The 16,371-nt window shown below is 42.8% G+C and overlaps 1 protein-coding gene across 3 annotated transcripts in view; it reads right to left on the bottom strand.

The window, feature by feature from the left end:
• Positions 1-16,252, bottom strand: part of LOC129831006 (glucocorticoid-induced transcript 1 protein-like) — a 29,489-nt gene extending 13,237 nt beyond the window's left edge. For 2 of the 3 annotated variants that reach the window (XM_055893967.1, XM_055893966.1), the window contains exons 1-2: positions 15,406-16,252; positions 1,469-1,623 (exon numbers count right to left, since the gene is read on the bottom strand). In XM_055893967.1, the coding sequence (XP_055749942.1) occupies positions 1,469-1,623; positions 15,406-15,799 (549 nt within the window). In that variant the 5' untranslated portion in view covers positions 15,800-16,252. The remainder of the gene's footprint in view (positions 1-1,468; positions 1,624-15,405) is intronic. The other variant, XM_055893968.1, reaches the window with a different exon arrangement.
• Between the last annotated feature and the right edge of the window lie 119 nt (positions 16,253-16,371).

Raw genomic sequence — 16,371 nt, forward strand, 5'->3', positions numbered from 1 at the left:
CTACCCCTTTAATGACCAGTTTGAGGGATCCAGAATATTGGGCTGACACTGTAAAATCCTGTTCAACGCAGAAAGCAGAATGTCCATTAAAAGGAGGAATAGGTTTAACCTAGGTTAGTGAAACTGGCCCAGTACACTCACTAGCCTGCACAATAATCAATCTTCCACACACAAATACTTCTTTCTCTCTTGGCATAATCTTAGTGCTATGTGTTTGGGCCTGTCTGTCATAACTTGGAAGGATGGTGTGAGTGTTGCAGGTCACAGCAATGTACAGAATAGAGCGAGGAAGAGGAGGAAGAAGAGGGGGAAGAGGAGAACATTCCAGGTCACAGACCCAATGGCTGAGAAAGACAGAAAATTACAAGGAAAAGGTGAAGAGTGGAAGAAGGAGAAAGAGGAGCAGGAGGGGAAAATTCCAGCCGCAGCAGGACTGGCAGCAACATGGCTCTGTGCAAACAGCTGACTTCATCTGACAAGCAGAAGCCATGTGTCACACAGACAGACAGGAGCTTGCATATTCTCCACAATGACACCTTTGTGCTGCAGTGACACCCAGTGCCTACTTGTTCAAAGCACAGAAGGCCAGGCAGGTTAATACAGAGAGCCAGGCTGGTTAATCTATTGCAAATTTAGAGAGGCCCACAGATGCGTATAGATGCGTTTGGTAAATCTCAATGTGACTGACGGAAACAGGGTGTATAGACCTGTGAAAGAGGTCAACAGCGGGCTAACTAATATCTGTGTGTGCAGGTGAATCAGTGACTGAGTACTGTACAAACTTGACTGCCACTAGTCAGTTGAAAGAGCCCACTTCCTTATAGCGATGCAGCTCAGTACTCAGCCACTTCTGCTTACAGATGTAGGGTCTTAATTTGATCACTCTTTTGTTGCTGAGAATATTCCTACAGATGAGCTTTTCCATTTACATAATTTCACAGAAAACACACTAACACACAGTTATATTAACAGTTTTGCACTTTTAATGTAGCCTACTTTTGACCAGCTAATAGCCTAACCACCAATCAAGAACCATTATGGAGTAAATGCTAAAATCGTGTTGCTGCTGGATTATTTTGCTGTGACAATATAGGTAAAATTAAGATCCTACATCTGTAGTAGTTTCCTGTCCTTCACCTCAGTATGCTAGTTGAAAACTAGCATGTTTTGCTGATCAAACTGTGCAGATCAGCAAACCAGAGATATCAATAAACCTAGTTTCTTCTAGCTGGAATATCGTTAGGTCTTTGTTGTTGAATTAAATGCCATGTGCATTCATCTCAGTAGGGGGACTGAACAAAGCGTGACACATGAAGGATAGGTTAGGGGGACAGGAAGTGGGGAGGCACCTACCTGAGTGGATTTAACTTTAATGCACGAAGCATAGTGTACAGTCATTCATTCATCTCAGTGGGGGAACCAGATAAAACGTGACACATAGGGGGGACAGGAAGTGAGGGGGACCTACCTGAGTGGATTTATCTTTCATGCATGAGGGGTAGTGCACGTGGTGGTCACGAGGCCACTGGCCGGTAAGGTAGGGGCCGGTGATGGTACCCAGGGATGAAGTCCGCCGAATGGCTCCCAAGTTACGCACCTGCTGCTGGGGCTTGGACCTCTCTACTGGAGAGAAAGAACGAGAGAGAGAGAGAGAGAGTGTGAGCAAGAGAGGAGGGGGATGAGACATTTTAATTAATTGAGGAGGCTCTCACAGGCAACGATTTATTAGAATCCCCATTAGACAACGCCAATGGCGACAGCTAGCCTTACGGAGGTCTGACACGTAACAATAAAAACATTACAGACAGTGGCCTCCCGGGTGGCGCAGTGGTCTAAAGCACTGCATCGCAGTGACCCACCAGAGATTCTGGGTTCGAGCCCAGGCTGTCGCAGCCGGCTGTGACTGGGAGGCCCATGGGGCGGCGCACAATTGGCCCAGCGTCGTCCGGGTTAGGGAGGGTTTGGCCGGCAGGGATATCCTTGTCTCATCGCGCACTAGCGACTCCTGTGGCGGGCCGGGCGCAGTGCACGCTGACCAGGTCGCCAGGTGTACGGTGTTTCCTCCGACACATTGGTGCAGCTGGATGGATGGGCATTGTGTCAAGAAGCAGTGCGGCTTGGTTGGGTTGTGTTTCGGAGGACGCATGGCTCTTGACCTTCGCCTCTTCCGAGTCCGTGCGGGAGTTGCAGTGATGAGACAAGACTAACTATTACCATTTGGATACCATGAAATTGGGGAGAAAAAAGGGTTAAAAAATGTAATAAAAAAATATTTGTCAAAATACTTGACAATTTACATACACTACATGACCAAAAGTGTGTGGACACCTGCTCGTTGAACATCTCATCAAAAAATCATGAGCATTAATATGGAGTCGGTCTCCCCTTTACTGTTATAACAGTCTCCACTCTTCTGGAAAGGCTTTCCATTAGGTGTTAGGACATTGCTGCAGGGACTTGCTCCTGTGGCTGAATCGAAGCATCAGTGAGGTCGTGCACTGATGTAGGGCGATTAGGCCTGGCTCACAGTCGGCGTTCCAATTTATCCCAAAGGTCTTAGAGACCCTGTTGAGGTCAGGGCTCTGTGCTGGTCAGTCAAGTTCTTCCACACCGATCTCAACAAACCTGTATGAACCTCGCTTTGTGCACGGGGGCATTGTCATGCTGAAACAGAAAAGTGCCTTCACCAAACTGTTACCACAAAGTTGGATGCACAGAATCTTCTAAAATGTAATTGTATGCTGTAGCGTTAAGATTTCCCTTCACTGGAACTAAGGGGCTATACCGAACTATGAAAAACAGCCCCAGACCATTATTCCTCCTCCACCAAACTTTACAGTTGGCACTATGCATTGGGGCAGGTCGCGTTCTCCTGGCATCCGCCAAACCCAGATTCGTCTGTCGGACTGCCAGATGGTGAAGCGTTATTCATCATTTCAGAGAACGCGTTTCTACTGTTTCAGAGTCCAATGGCGCTGAGCTTTACACCACTCCAACCAACGCTTGGCGTTGCGCATGGTGATCTTAGGCTTGTGTGCGGCAGCTTTGCCATGGAAACCCATTTCATGAAGCTCCCGACGAACAGCTCGTGCTGACGTAGCTTCCAGAGGCAGTTTGGAACTCGATAGTGAGTGTTGCAACCGAGGACAGACGATTTTTATGCGCTGCGCTTTAGCACTTGGCGGTCCCGTTCTGTGAGCTTTTGTGGCTAACTACTTCGCGGCTGAGCCGTTGTTGCTCCTAGACATTTCCAATTCACACTAACAGCTCTTACGATTGACTAGGGCAGATCTAGCAGGGCAGAGATTTGACAAACTGACTTGTTGGAAAGGTGGCATCCTATGACTGTGCCATGTTGAAAGTCACTGAGCTCTTCAGTAAGTTAATTCCACTGCAAAGGTTTGTCTATGGAGATTGCATGGCTGGCTGTGTGCTCAATTTTATACACCTGTCAGCAACGGGTGTGGATGAAATAGCCGAATCCACTCATTTGAAGGGGTGTCCAAATACTTTTGTATATATAATGTACACTTAAAAACATTAACATGTAGTGTGCATCTAACAGTTCCACATACATGTCAGTACATACACACAACAAGTAGGTCACATGGTGGAGAGGCGTTGTTTTAACCAGGTTTCACATGCGCTACATGAGATGGAAGGGACTTCCATGTATAATACTGTACGTTTCCTTGAATTTGTTCTGGCCCTGGGGAGTGTGAAAAGAACCCTGGTGGAATGTTCAATGGGGTAAACGTGTGTGTCAGTGCTTTGTGCAAGTTCACTATGTAAACAATGTGGAATTTCCAACATATTCATGTTTCTTACAAAAACAAGAAGTGATGCAGTCAGTCTTCCTCAACTCTTAGCCAAGAGAGACTGGCATGAATAGTATTAATATTAGCCCTCTGATTACAATGAAGAGCAAGACATGTCACTCTGTTCTGGGCCAGCTGCAGCACTTGACCATATGACTGGACAATAATCAAGATATGATAAAACTAGAGCCTGCAGGACTTGCATTGAGGAGTGTGGTGTCAAAAAAGCAGAGCATCTCTTTATTACGGACAGAACTCTCACCATTTTTACAACCACTGAATCTATATTTTTTGACAATGACAGTTTACAATCTAAAGTAACACCAAGTAATTTAGTCTCCTCAACTTTTTCAACAGCCACACCATTCATTACCAGATTCTAGAAGAGATCTAGAACTTCAGGAATTATTTGTACCAAATATAATGCTCTTAGTTTTAGAGATGTTCAGGACCAGTTTATTACTGGCCATGCATTTTAAAACTGACTGCAACTCTTTGATAAGGGTTTCAGTGACTTAATTAGTGGTGGTTCGAAATGCGTATATGGATGAATCATCAGTATACATGGACACACATGCTTTGTTTAATGCCAGTGGCAGGTCATTGGTAAAAATAGAAAAGAATAGAAGGCCTTGAGAGCTGCCCTGCGTTATACCACTATTAACATGTTTGACATTAGAGAAGCGCCCATTAAAGAAAACAATCTGAGTTCTATTAGATAGATAGCTCTGAATCCACGATATGTCAGAGGTTGAAAAGCCATAACACATACAGTACCAGTCAAAAGTTGACACACCTACTCATTCAAGGGTTTTGAGATTCTTCAAAGTAGCCACCCTTTGCCTTGATGACAGCTTTGCACAAGCTTGGTATTCTCTCAACCAGCTTCACCTGGAATGCTTTTCCAACATTCTTGAAGGGGTTCCGACATATGCTGAGCACTTGTTGGCTGCTATTTCTTCACTCTGCGGTCTAACTCATCCCAAACCATCTCAATTGGGATGAGGTCGGGTGATTGTGGAGACCAGGTCATCTGATGCAGCACTCCTTCACTCTCCTTCTTGGTCAAATAACCCTTACACAGCCTGGAGGTGTGTTGGGTCATTGTCCTGTTAAAAAACAAATGACAGTCCCACTAAGCGCAAACCAGATGGGATGGCTTATTGCTGCAGAATGCTGTGGTAGCCATGCTGGTTAAGTGTGCCTTGAATGCTAAATAAATCACTGACAGTGTCACCAACAAAGCCTCCCCAAACCATCACACCTACTCCTCCATGCTTCACGGTGGGAACCACACATGCGGAGATCCTTCGTTCACCTACTCTGCATCTCACAAAGACACAGCGGTTGGAACCAAGTCGCAAATTTGGGCTCATCAGACCAAAGGATAGATTTCCTCCGGTCTAATGGCCATTGCTCGTGTTTCTTGGCCCAAGCAAGTGTCTTCTTATTTTGAATATTTTTCACCTTTATTTAACTAGGCATGTGTGCTTTAATAGTGGTTTCTTTGCAACAATTCGACCATGAAGGCCTGATTCACGCAGTCTCCTCTGAAAAGTTGATGTTGAGATGTGTCTGTTACTTGAACTCTGTGAAGCATTTATTTGGGCTGCAATCTGAGATGCAGTCAACTCTAATGAACGTATTCTCTGCAGCAGAGGTAACTCTGGGTCTTCCTTTCCTGTGGCGGTCCTCATGAGAGCCAGCTTCATGGTTTTTGCAACTACACTTAAAGAAACTTTCAAAGTTCTTGACATTATCTGGATTGACCAACCTTCATATCTTAAAGTAATGATGGACTGTCGTTTCTCTTTGCTTATTTGAGTTGTTCTTGCCATAATATGGACTTGGTCTTTTACCAAATAGGACCGTCTTCTGTATACCACCCCTACCATGTCCCAACACAACTGATTGGCTCAAACGCATTAATGAAAGAAATTCCACAAATTAACCGTTAACAAGGCACACCTGTTAATTGAAACTCATTCCAGGTGACTACCTCATGACGCTGGTTGAGAGAATGCTAAGTGTGCAAAGTTGTCATGAAGAATCTCAAATATAAAATATATTTGGATTTGTTTAACACTTTTTTGGTTACTATACGATTCCATATGTGTTATTTCATAGTTTTGATGTCTTCACAATTATTCTATTATGTAGAAAATAGTACAAAATAAACCCTGGATGAGTAGGTGTGTAGAAACGTTTGACTGGGACTCTACGTTTTCTCAACAACAGGTTATGGTCAATAATATCAAAGGCTGTACAGAAATCTAACAGTACAGCTCCCACATTCTTCTTATTTTCAATTTCTTTCAACCAATCATCAGCTATGTGTGTCAGTGCAGTACATGTTGAGTGCACTTCTCTGTAAGCATGCTGAAAGTCTGTTGTTAATTTGTTTACAGAGAAATTGCATTGAATTTGGTCAAACACAATTTTTTCCAACAGTTTGGTAAGAGCTGGCAGGAAGCTGATAGGTCTGCTGCCTGACCCAGTCCATTACTTTGCGCTTATAATCTATTAAAAACGGATCAGATTACTATGCCAATCCACCACATTTTGTACAGTCAGAAGCACTTTTTAGAATCCTCACAATATATTTTCTAGAGGCAATATGTGAGGATGCAGACTGAAACAACAATGTCACAGTGTTGTTGTCAGAGACTGCAGGTTGACTTGGTTACCCTTGGAGCAGCCCAGCCCGTCCTCCCTCACCGCCAAGCCTTCATGGTGAGGTAACCCTACACCTGATAAAAAATATCTCACACACACCCCCAAGGCTCTTTCCAGGCTCCCTGGGACCTGAGGATCTGGGTCAAGGGCTGTGTGTTTGTTCTAGCAACACTCTCTGGTTGGTGTGTGTGTGTGTGTATGTGTGATAGAAACAACAATATTTACACCATCCTAACCCTGTGGCCTTGTATGGGACTAGAATATTCAAAAACAAAAACCTTCAACTCACACGGTGCTAGCTAGTGTATATATAGGCCTTTAGCAAAGTTGACCAAACAGGCCAGGTTTCTAAAAACAACATTCCAGTATGACATGAAACAGACTGGTGAAGTGTACAGTAACACCTCTGATTTATGGAGGACTTGACCTACGCTGAAGTTTCTCATAATTAGGAAGTATTGAGTAAATGTTGGTATTTTGTTGTGTTGCAAAACCTCAATGTACGGCTATGATCGGAGGTTTTGAGGGAAGCAGTTGACATGTTTTTCAAAGACATTAGCACAGCAGTGTTTTGCCCTCAAGTGTACTAGGTGGGCTTAGGGCGGCTGGCCCCCTTAACCTGCCCCTGCGCTGACTGACAGGTCCTGTAGGCCTTAGTGGGATCAATCCCACTGAGAAAGGCACAGGGCAGGGTCACCTGGGGAAAATCCACTGGATTACAGGTAAATACTAGTGCATTCTGAGGGAACTTATAGTAAGGCCTTGGCTGTGTTCTGACACACTATGTCAAGCAGCAGTTAGCTGTATCAGGGAAGCAGAGGTCAGAAGAAGTAAGAAGTAACAGGAAGTAAGAAAGAGGAAATAATACACTGAGCTCTTCTTGAAAGATGTTACTTGTGTTTCTTCTCAGGAAGCTAAAACAGCATGTCTGGTTGACTGTCTTGAAGTATTTTTCTGACTAAACACAAAAGCTCTGCGATACTTTAGAATTGTCACACTATAATCTAATTCACATTCAAAATCACAAAATATTGACATGTGCAATATCCATATAGCAAGAAATCCATATCACATGGAATATTTTCAAATGCCACTCAGCCACGTGCAATGTCCGTTTTTATAGTTGATTTTATTTTTTTCTCATCTTGAGGAACAGTTGCATGCTGTTATGTTAGGTCAAATGCAGTCAACAGACTGTTCCAAACAAAAATGATGCTGCTTTCCACTTTGCTTCTTAATATAAATCATGTTATTTCTATGATTCCAACAGTTCATCCAAAAGTTTTGATCTATATCGCAGATCAAATCATTAAGACACTCCTCTTCAAACTTATTGGGCTTCTCATCATTTCTACTACAATCTTAGAAAAAAACAGTGCTATCTAGAACCTTAAAGGGTTCTGCGGCAGTCCCCATAGCAGAACCCCATCAAGAACCCTGGTTGGTTCCTGGTATAACCCTTTTGGTTCCAAGTAGCATCATTTTTCTTTCCAGATAGAACCCTTTCGACAGAGGGTTCTACATGGAACCCAAAAGGGTTCTACCTGGAAACAAAATGGATTTTGGAAACCTTTTTCTACAGGCGTCCGCATGCTTCCCAGGCGAAACAGTTAGAGCATATATTATGACGACATTTTGTTAGTGTTTGACTTCAGCAAAGGTTTTTCGGCTGTTCGGGCACACACACAAAATTCTCAAGGCAAGCCAAAGTCAAGAGCATAAGTCTACACCTCCTCCTCAGCGATTGGTCAACAGTAGGGATTCGTCAATGAAGTGCCTGTTGTCATTAAATGAGACGACTCATCCTCATGCAAATTCTTTTCACTAGGGATATACTGCACCAAACATCCTAGTCAGATAAAAAACTGCGGGACAAACTTTTGTTTGGCAAAAAACGCCAAAATGAATTAGATATTTCTTGAATTACCTGATTATTTTGAGGAAGTGTATCCTGGCTATGGAGTCTCAAAATTGACAAACAGTACTATTGCCACATTTCTTTAATTTTTCAAGCAGTCTTTTAAGGGAGTATACAAGCTCAGCTAGGTGTCAGCCGAACTGAAGCATGCGGACATCTGAGTGTAGGCCTTCCTCACACCAGCTCTGTGCCTGTAATGGTTAGCCTAGTTACACTAGGAAGTGACACATAGGAGATTATTGCTCATAATGAGGCTAGGTGGAACTGGTCTGAGCTCCAAACGGGTCAAGTGTTCCACCGAGATGTGCAGGCTTCTCCTAGGACCTAGTAGGCCCATTAGGTCTACTGGACAGGCCTCTCAGTCCTACAGGCCTACAGCATTAGGTGTCTGCCTCCTGGTTCAGACATGTTTCCCCTCAGTTTTTTTCAGTTTTCTGAGAGCAGATGGAAAGAGAGAGAGGAGCAAGACTGCCAGGAGCTGTCACAGAGCAGTCCACTGGCACCATCACAGCACTGTGCTCGCATGTGCGTGTTGCGTGTGTGTAAACATGTGCCTCCTCATGCCTAATCATTTGGGTTACGTAGGTATTCAATGACTAACAAACTGCACCAACAACCTTAGGGGAGTTCTTTCAGTGCAGCTCAGAACAAGGTATGTGTTAGACTTTTTCCAAAAGTGACATAGTATAGGGAAAAAACGATAGAGAACCTACACAGATGTCGCCATAGGTCTAATTGGCAATACAAGCATTAATATCAACATAAGAGAACAAGAAAAACAAAGATCGGTTTGATTATATCTGTTGCAACGATGCGTAAATCCCTATCACACGAGGGGAAAAACTGTAAGGGAATGGATAAATATGCAAACATTCAAAACAGACATTACGATGTCTTCTTCAAAGCTAGGTAATGTGACACACTGTCACAAGGAAGGTTACAAAAACAACGGCAACAGTCAGATTACAAAGAATAAACATTCAAGCTGAGCTCTTCAAAGTGCCTTATCAAAATAACATCCAACAGTTAAGGTCAGGTTTCACAAGGTTTAGCCTAAAGTGGAGACTTCAATGAAGGAAAATGAGCCAACCTAGCCTGGATATAACCAGACGGAAGGCTGCTTTCACGATGAAAACGTAATCTGTTTGGATGCCAGGCTAGGGCCAACCTGCAGTCAGTTTTAAAAATAATAGTTAAACAGAGCTGGAAAATATAGAATACGATACTATATGGAATAGGCCTACTATAAGTAAGCCTGTTAAATAAAGCCACATGACAGTTACAACAATACAGTACTATTCAGGGCCTACTACTAATGAAGACACGTCATGGCAGTTAAAAAGACTCTTCTAAACCTACATACTTTCTCCTCAGGCCAGAGGCTAAGACCTACTGCTGAACATTGGTGAGGCAAGGACCAACTATGTACCAAATACACCCACAATGATTTAGATTAAGGTGATAGATGGCCATTACTGGGGGAACGAACAGAGAGAAAGGAATGGTGTTGACTGACAGAGAAACTCACTCACATCACACCAGAACAATGTTTAAGGGAACACAGGCATACACATGGAAAACCTATCCTAACAGGACAATGTCACAGGTTTAAGCCTAGGTTACATATGTGACAGAAACAACAGCTAAAACATGCAATAACCATCAGTCTCAAGTTATTCAAGAACCCTAATATGGTTATAGCCCCCATTACAAAAGCATATTGACTATAACGTAACCATTGCTATAGCATATCTCTCACCAACCTATCATACCAGGGGAAAAATGCACAGGTTTATGTGGCTACTTACAGTGGCTTGCATAAGTATTCACTCCCTTAGACTTTTCCACATTTTACTGTTAAAGGTTGTAACTAAAATGTATTTAATTGTAATTTTTGTCAAAAATCTTCTCAAAATACTCTGTAATGTCAAAGTGGAAGAAATATTTAAACATTTTTTAAATATGAAAGAAAAATAAAACACTAATATACCTTGGTTACATAAGTATTCACCTCCCTGAGTAAATAACATATGAAAAAAACACATTTGGCAGCGATTAAAGCTAAGAGTCTTCTTGGGGAAGTTTCATAAGAGATTTGTGAATTCCTCTCCCAGTGTCTGGTGTAAGGCAGATACAAGCAGGTTTTCCTCTAGAATGTTGAATGTGCTTAGCTCCATCCTGTTTCTTTGCATCCTGAAAAACTCTCCAGTCTTTGACGCTGTCAAGCATACCCCGAGTGGGCTCCGGAGTGGGCTCCCGAGTGGCGCAGTGGTCTAAGACACTGCATCTCAGTGCAAGAGGCGTCCCTGCAGTACCTGGTTAGAATCCAGGCTGCATCACATCCGGCTGTGATTGGGAGTCCCGTAGGGCGGCGCACAATTGGCCCAGCGGTGTCCGGGTTTGGCCGGAGTAGGCCGTCATTGTAAATAAGAATTTGTTCTTAACTGACTTGCCTAGTTAAATAAAGAATACCCATACCATGGTGCAGCCACCACCATGCTTGAAAATAAGGAGGCAGTTACTCACTGATGTGTTGGGTTTCCCCAAACAGAAGGCTTTGCATTTAAGCCAAAAAGTGTATTTATTTTCCTTTAATTGCAGTATTACTTTAGTGCCTTGTTGCATGTTTTGGAATATTTGTATTCTTAGTTTCACTCTGTCATGTAAGTCATTCATGTTTGAGTCACTACAATGTTATTGATCCCTCCTCAGTTCTCTCATCGCAGCCATTAAACTCTGTTTTAAAATCACCAATAGCCTCATGTTAACATTCCTGAGCAGTTTCATTCCTGTCCTGCAGCTCAGTTCAGAAGGACGACTGTATCTTTGATGTGTCTGGGTGGTTTAATACATAATCCACAGCATAATTATTAACTATACCATGCTTAAAGAGATATTCCATGTCTGATTTGTTATTGTTACCCATCTACCAATCACTGCCCTAATTTATGAGGCTTTTGAAAAGATCCCTGGTCTTTTGTAGTTAAATCTGTGCTTGAAATTCAATACTTGACTGAGGAACCATACAGATGTTGTATGTATGGGGGACAGAGGAAGGGTTAGTCATTCAAAAAATCATGTCAACATCTATTATTAGTCCTTGTAACTCATTATTTGACTTGTTAAGCCAAATTGTACTCCTCAACTAATGTAGGCTTGCCTAAACAAAGGGAGTGAATACTTATGCAACTATATTTTAGTTATATATTTTGTATTTATCTTTAAAAAATGTTAGCCTTGGGGTGTCAGTCCAACCAGGCCTCTACATTGAGAGCACCCGTCATCATACCATGAAACAATAATGAAAGAAAAACACATATTCCCACTTTGGAATGATGCCCTGTGTGCTTTCCGGAAAAATCAATGATTATTCAGCCAGACCAAAAATAGAGATGTAAGCAACGGAAGAAATAAGTTGAAATAGACTAACATTTGGGTCTGGTCGCAGATACAAGCTTCTCTAGCCAAGATGAAAGCCTTTTATGTAGAAGCTATGGGACATTTATTTGACATTGGTGACAGAAAAGTATGTGATGATTCAAAATGATAGTTCTTAAATAAAGGTGTAGATGAAATCACTCACTGTGTATCCGTACAGTGTTAAACGGTTTACAAAGGGGGTTAACAATACAATAACACATGCTACTTAGCAGACGCTGTTATCCAAAGCCACTTATACTAGTTAGTGCATCCATATGTTTTGAGTGTGTGTAGGCTATGTGATCCATGCGGGAATTGAACCCACAATCCTGGTGTTTCCAGAGGTTGAATGCGCAGCATTCATGCAAGACACGCAATCCCTCTCTATCTGCATGACTAACTCATTCATTCAACCCCTTACTATTTAAAGGCAACATTGACCCATATTGGAGTTTGGAAGAGAGACAGGTTGTGTTCTCGGTTCAAGGTGATGATGTCATGTGTTAATCACTCATAATCCCTCTCTCACTTTAAGTGTGGCTGACAGTTCAGCACAGGGTCGCACAAGGACTGTCACTAGCAGAACAGGCCCTGAGCATGACAGAGCCCTATAGATTTGTCCAAAAGTAGTAAACTACGTGCCATTTTGAAAGGCTGTGGCTCTGGTCAAAAGTAGTGCACTAGCTTAATATAGGACGTAGCTCACAGATCTGCAGTATGGATCCTATCATCAGGAAGTAGGTGGTTGTTGTTGTGTTGTGTTCCTTTAATGCCAAGCCTATTACAGGAAGCTGCCATGTCTTTGTTTTACAGCTTCACGAGAGCGTAGTGAACTGGCTCATTAACTGTTGCGTCACACACACACTTTCCAGCGTAGTTTACAACCCTCGCTCTCTCTGAAGTTATACCTGGAGAGAATTCACAAGTCCCTTGTAGGTAATGACTTTAGGTGTCAAAAGGAACATAGACTAGATTATATAACGCCTACGTCAACATATTCACTGTCCCATTTGTTCATAACTTGACACGAGGGGCCATTTTCTCGGGCACAGAAACACTTTCAATGCAGAATATCCACTGAATATGCTTTTTAGTCCTGGACCAGACTTCGGCTTAATCTGTGTCCAGGAAACCGGCCATAAAGGGGCGACTACAAGAAATTGCTAGAACGTTTAACTGCCCCCAACTTACTACCTGAAGATAAAAGGTTTGATGATAAAACAGCTACATTTTTCCATTAAAGCTGTTCATGCCAGAGTAATGTATTCTAAATCCCTCCCAGCCTGCAGTACTCTATAAGCCTGCTTTACAAGCTATACACTTAAAGACCTGTAACCATCCCACCCCCCCCCCCCTTTTTTATACAACAAGGTATTGATTATTCTATACATGGTGGAATATGAGCCCAGATACAATATGCTATGGAAATGCAAGCAACTCATGTCTCTAACATATATATGTTAGGTTGAAGCAGTGCAAAATCATTGCCTCAACATAACCCTGTAGCAATGAGTTAGGCCTGTCTCTGCAGAAAGCCATAGATAGGATATAGGCCTACCTCCGACACAGAACTGACTGAGTGTCAATCAACTTTAAACAGATGGTTTTAAACACCTTATTTTTGGTTCATATAAGCTAGTTTCAGCTAAAGGTGATGTGTTAAAAGGGCCTTTTGAGTCAAGATGAATGACAATGTTGTGGGAGTGTCTCTCCAGGGGTCTTCCTGGTCTTTAAGCATGATGATCTCATCTCTCAGAACCTTAAAAACGGTAATGTGATGGAATGTCAGAACATGCCACACTGAACCAAGGAACGCTTTCAGCAGTGACAAACCAGAGTGTGAGCTGGAAGGAAAGCACAGCCTGTCTCACACACCTGCTTGTCACCCATTATCAAACAAACAACACCTACTTACGCACAGACTTGTGCATGTTGCATAACCAACACAGACTGGGCCCAAAGCACTACCTCATTTAATTTATTTAACCAGGATAGTCCACTCAGTAACAATGGCCACTGTTTTTCAGGGAGTCCTTAATGCTAATGTAGGAACTAAATAGTGTTAATAGATTAGTTCTAATGACTAAATAGCACATAGGGCCATCAACAATGACTGCATACGCATGGCATACTAACACAGAGGGTATCACTATCAATATCATCAAATTACTTGTAATATCATGTGGTTGTCACTTGTCATTCTTTAGAGACTAGACCCTACATGCTTGACCTGAGCTCAAATTCATAATTACTACAGTACAAATGACAAACTGTTAAAGCTGAGAAATCTAGCCCTTTGAATATCATATGCTTTTTAAGAGATTGTATGATAAGACATGTTAAGGCCTCCTTTTCCATTCAAACCCAGTCGTGGTGCCCCCTGTCCAATGCCCCCGACCTAAAAAGTACAGAACCTCTGTGGTGATCAGTGACCTCACCATATTGCATCCATAATACCAGGCATGGAGAGAGGACATGGAGAGAGGTCAAGGCTTTCTAGGGGTCTGGGCAGTGGTATCCCACTGTTAAATCAGTACTACTACAAGCAGACAGTTCTACTAAACCTGCAGAATCCGCATTGCACACCTAGGCTACTGAGGTCTCCTATTTTGAGAGAGGGTGCACAGAGACAGCATATTGTGGGCCTGGTAGCTAAAGAAATGGATTGGAATACAGTCTCTACCTCTTCTAGAATCCATACCATCATAAATTCTGGGAAAGAATAGCACTCCCTAATAGCATTTCACCTCTTAAATGGATGTATTTACCTACCTGTCAAATAGAGTCAATTGCACTCTCCTGTAAGGTGTCAAATAACACTACAGCTTTAGAAAAACTTATTTGCAACGAGCAAGAGCAGCACTCATATTTGCAATAGAATTATCGTGTTTACGTCTCGAGATGCTCTCGCTCCTACTAGGCCCCAGTGTTGCCATAAGCGCGCGACCTTCTCCAGTCAACGACGTAATTATTTCCATTCCTTCGCGCTGGTAAACAAGCGTCCATTTCAGAGAAAATACCTAAATACATTTCCATGTCACTCTAATCATGAATGGTATTGATTGAATACTTTTAACATGTCCACTGATGTGGTTGCAGTTATTCATTTATTTTAATACGACGAACCAGTCGTATTTATCCAACTGCCGCGCGCTGGCCTGGAGGTACAGTAACTGCATCGTCACCATAATAGCCACGGATACATAAATCGAAAGCCCAAAGCAGTAGTTTGCAAATTAAACAACATAGTACATATCTGGTTTCAAGGCATCGCCTCGATGCCAATTCATTATTTGAACATGACAACATTTGGCTACTGGGTCCATAATAATTCATACGACATACGCAATAAATTTCAGCATTTTCAGGGTTAGCTAGGTTTGTTATTTGCTATATCTGGACTGGCTTATAAACACACAAATGTGGGGCAAAACAATATGTGTTTGCGTGCTAGTGATGCTGATGCGTCTAGCAGAGACCCCCGATCTGACCCAATTAGCTTGCTAGCTATAGCAACAGCTAGCCTGTCTAGCTTTGGATGCAATAAATGGTGGACAAACGGCACTACTGCACCTTTGAAAACAGGCGAGATCGGACACCGCTCAGGTGAGCTTTTGCTGTCCAGCGGCGAGCGTCTCTGCCTTGCGACCAGCCTGCCCTCCACCGAGCCGTTTCCACCCGGGTTCGCGAGCAGCAGCTGCGTCGGGCTGGAGGGGCTGTTGCAAGGGGACGTCGATGTCGGTTCTGTATTGCTCGCGACTGTGAAGGAAGAGGAGCAGGAGCGGGTTGGGCTGTGCTGACTTCCACGCAAGAGCTGGTATGGCACCGTGGCACGAATAGGCTGCAACCGGATCGTGGTGCTGCAGCCGGCTGGAGAGATGGTTGGGGAGCCCCCGCTGTCACCGCTTCGCTTGACCCGCTGTTGCTGCTGTTGGGTTGAGTTGGTTGCTGATGATGCTGTTGACATTATGTTGATTGCCACAGTGCAACTCTTCCAGTTCACAAACTTGGCAAAAACAAAAATACTAAGTTAAATCTTGAAAAAGCCTCAAGTTACTTGCGAGTACTTTCGTTTGTTTACTTAGATATAATCAATGTGACATGATAAAGCAAGTTGGTAACTTTCCCAAAAAAGCTGGAACATTTGTTCTTGTAAAAGTCCCGTTGAGTGTAACGTTAGTTATTAATAAGCTGCCCAGAGTTAGCTTAGCTAGCTACATTTTCTCACTTTTTCTTCTACTTGTCCATGTTGAAGTGTTTCAACAAGTATGCATTCTCGAAAAACTCTCAATTAAACATTTTCATATCGAACAAAACTATTTAAATCACGACGTTCACTTATAAAAGCTCTATAACATAGCTAGCTAGTTAGCTATGTCTCTGTGTCGTCTGTCTTCCAACGCGCAATCCCTTTCCTGTGTCCCTCCTCTGGCAAACTACTGGCTGACAGACCAGGGCGGGACAAAATAACTCACTGTAAACTTCTGATTGGTTAATATAATACTAGAAAGACGAGGTCATCAGGCACACTCTAAGCAT

The sequence above is a fragment of the Salvelinus fontinalis genome, chromosome 32 (assembly GCF_029448725.1).
Source record: "Salvelinus fontinalis isolate EN_2023a chromosome 32, ASM2944872v1, whole genome shotgun sequence".
NCBI classification, from domain to species: Eukaryota; Metazoa; Chordata; class Actinopteri; order Salmoniformes; family Salmonidae; genus Salvelinus; species Salvelinus fontinalis.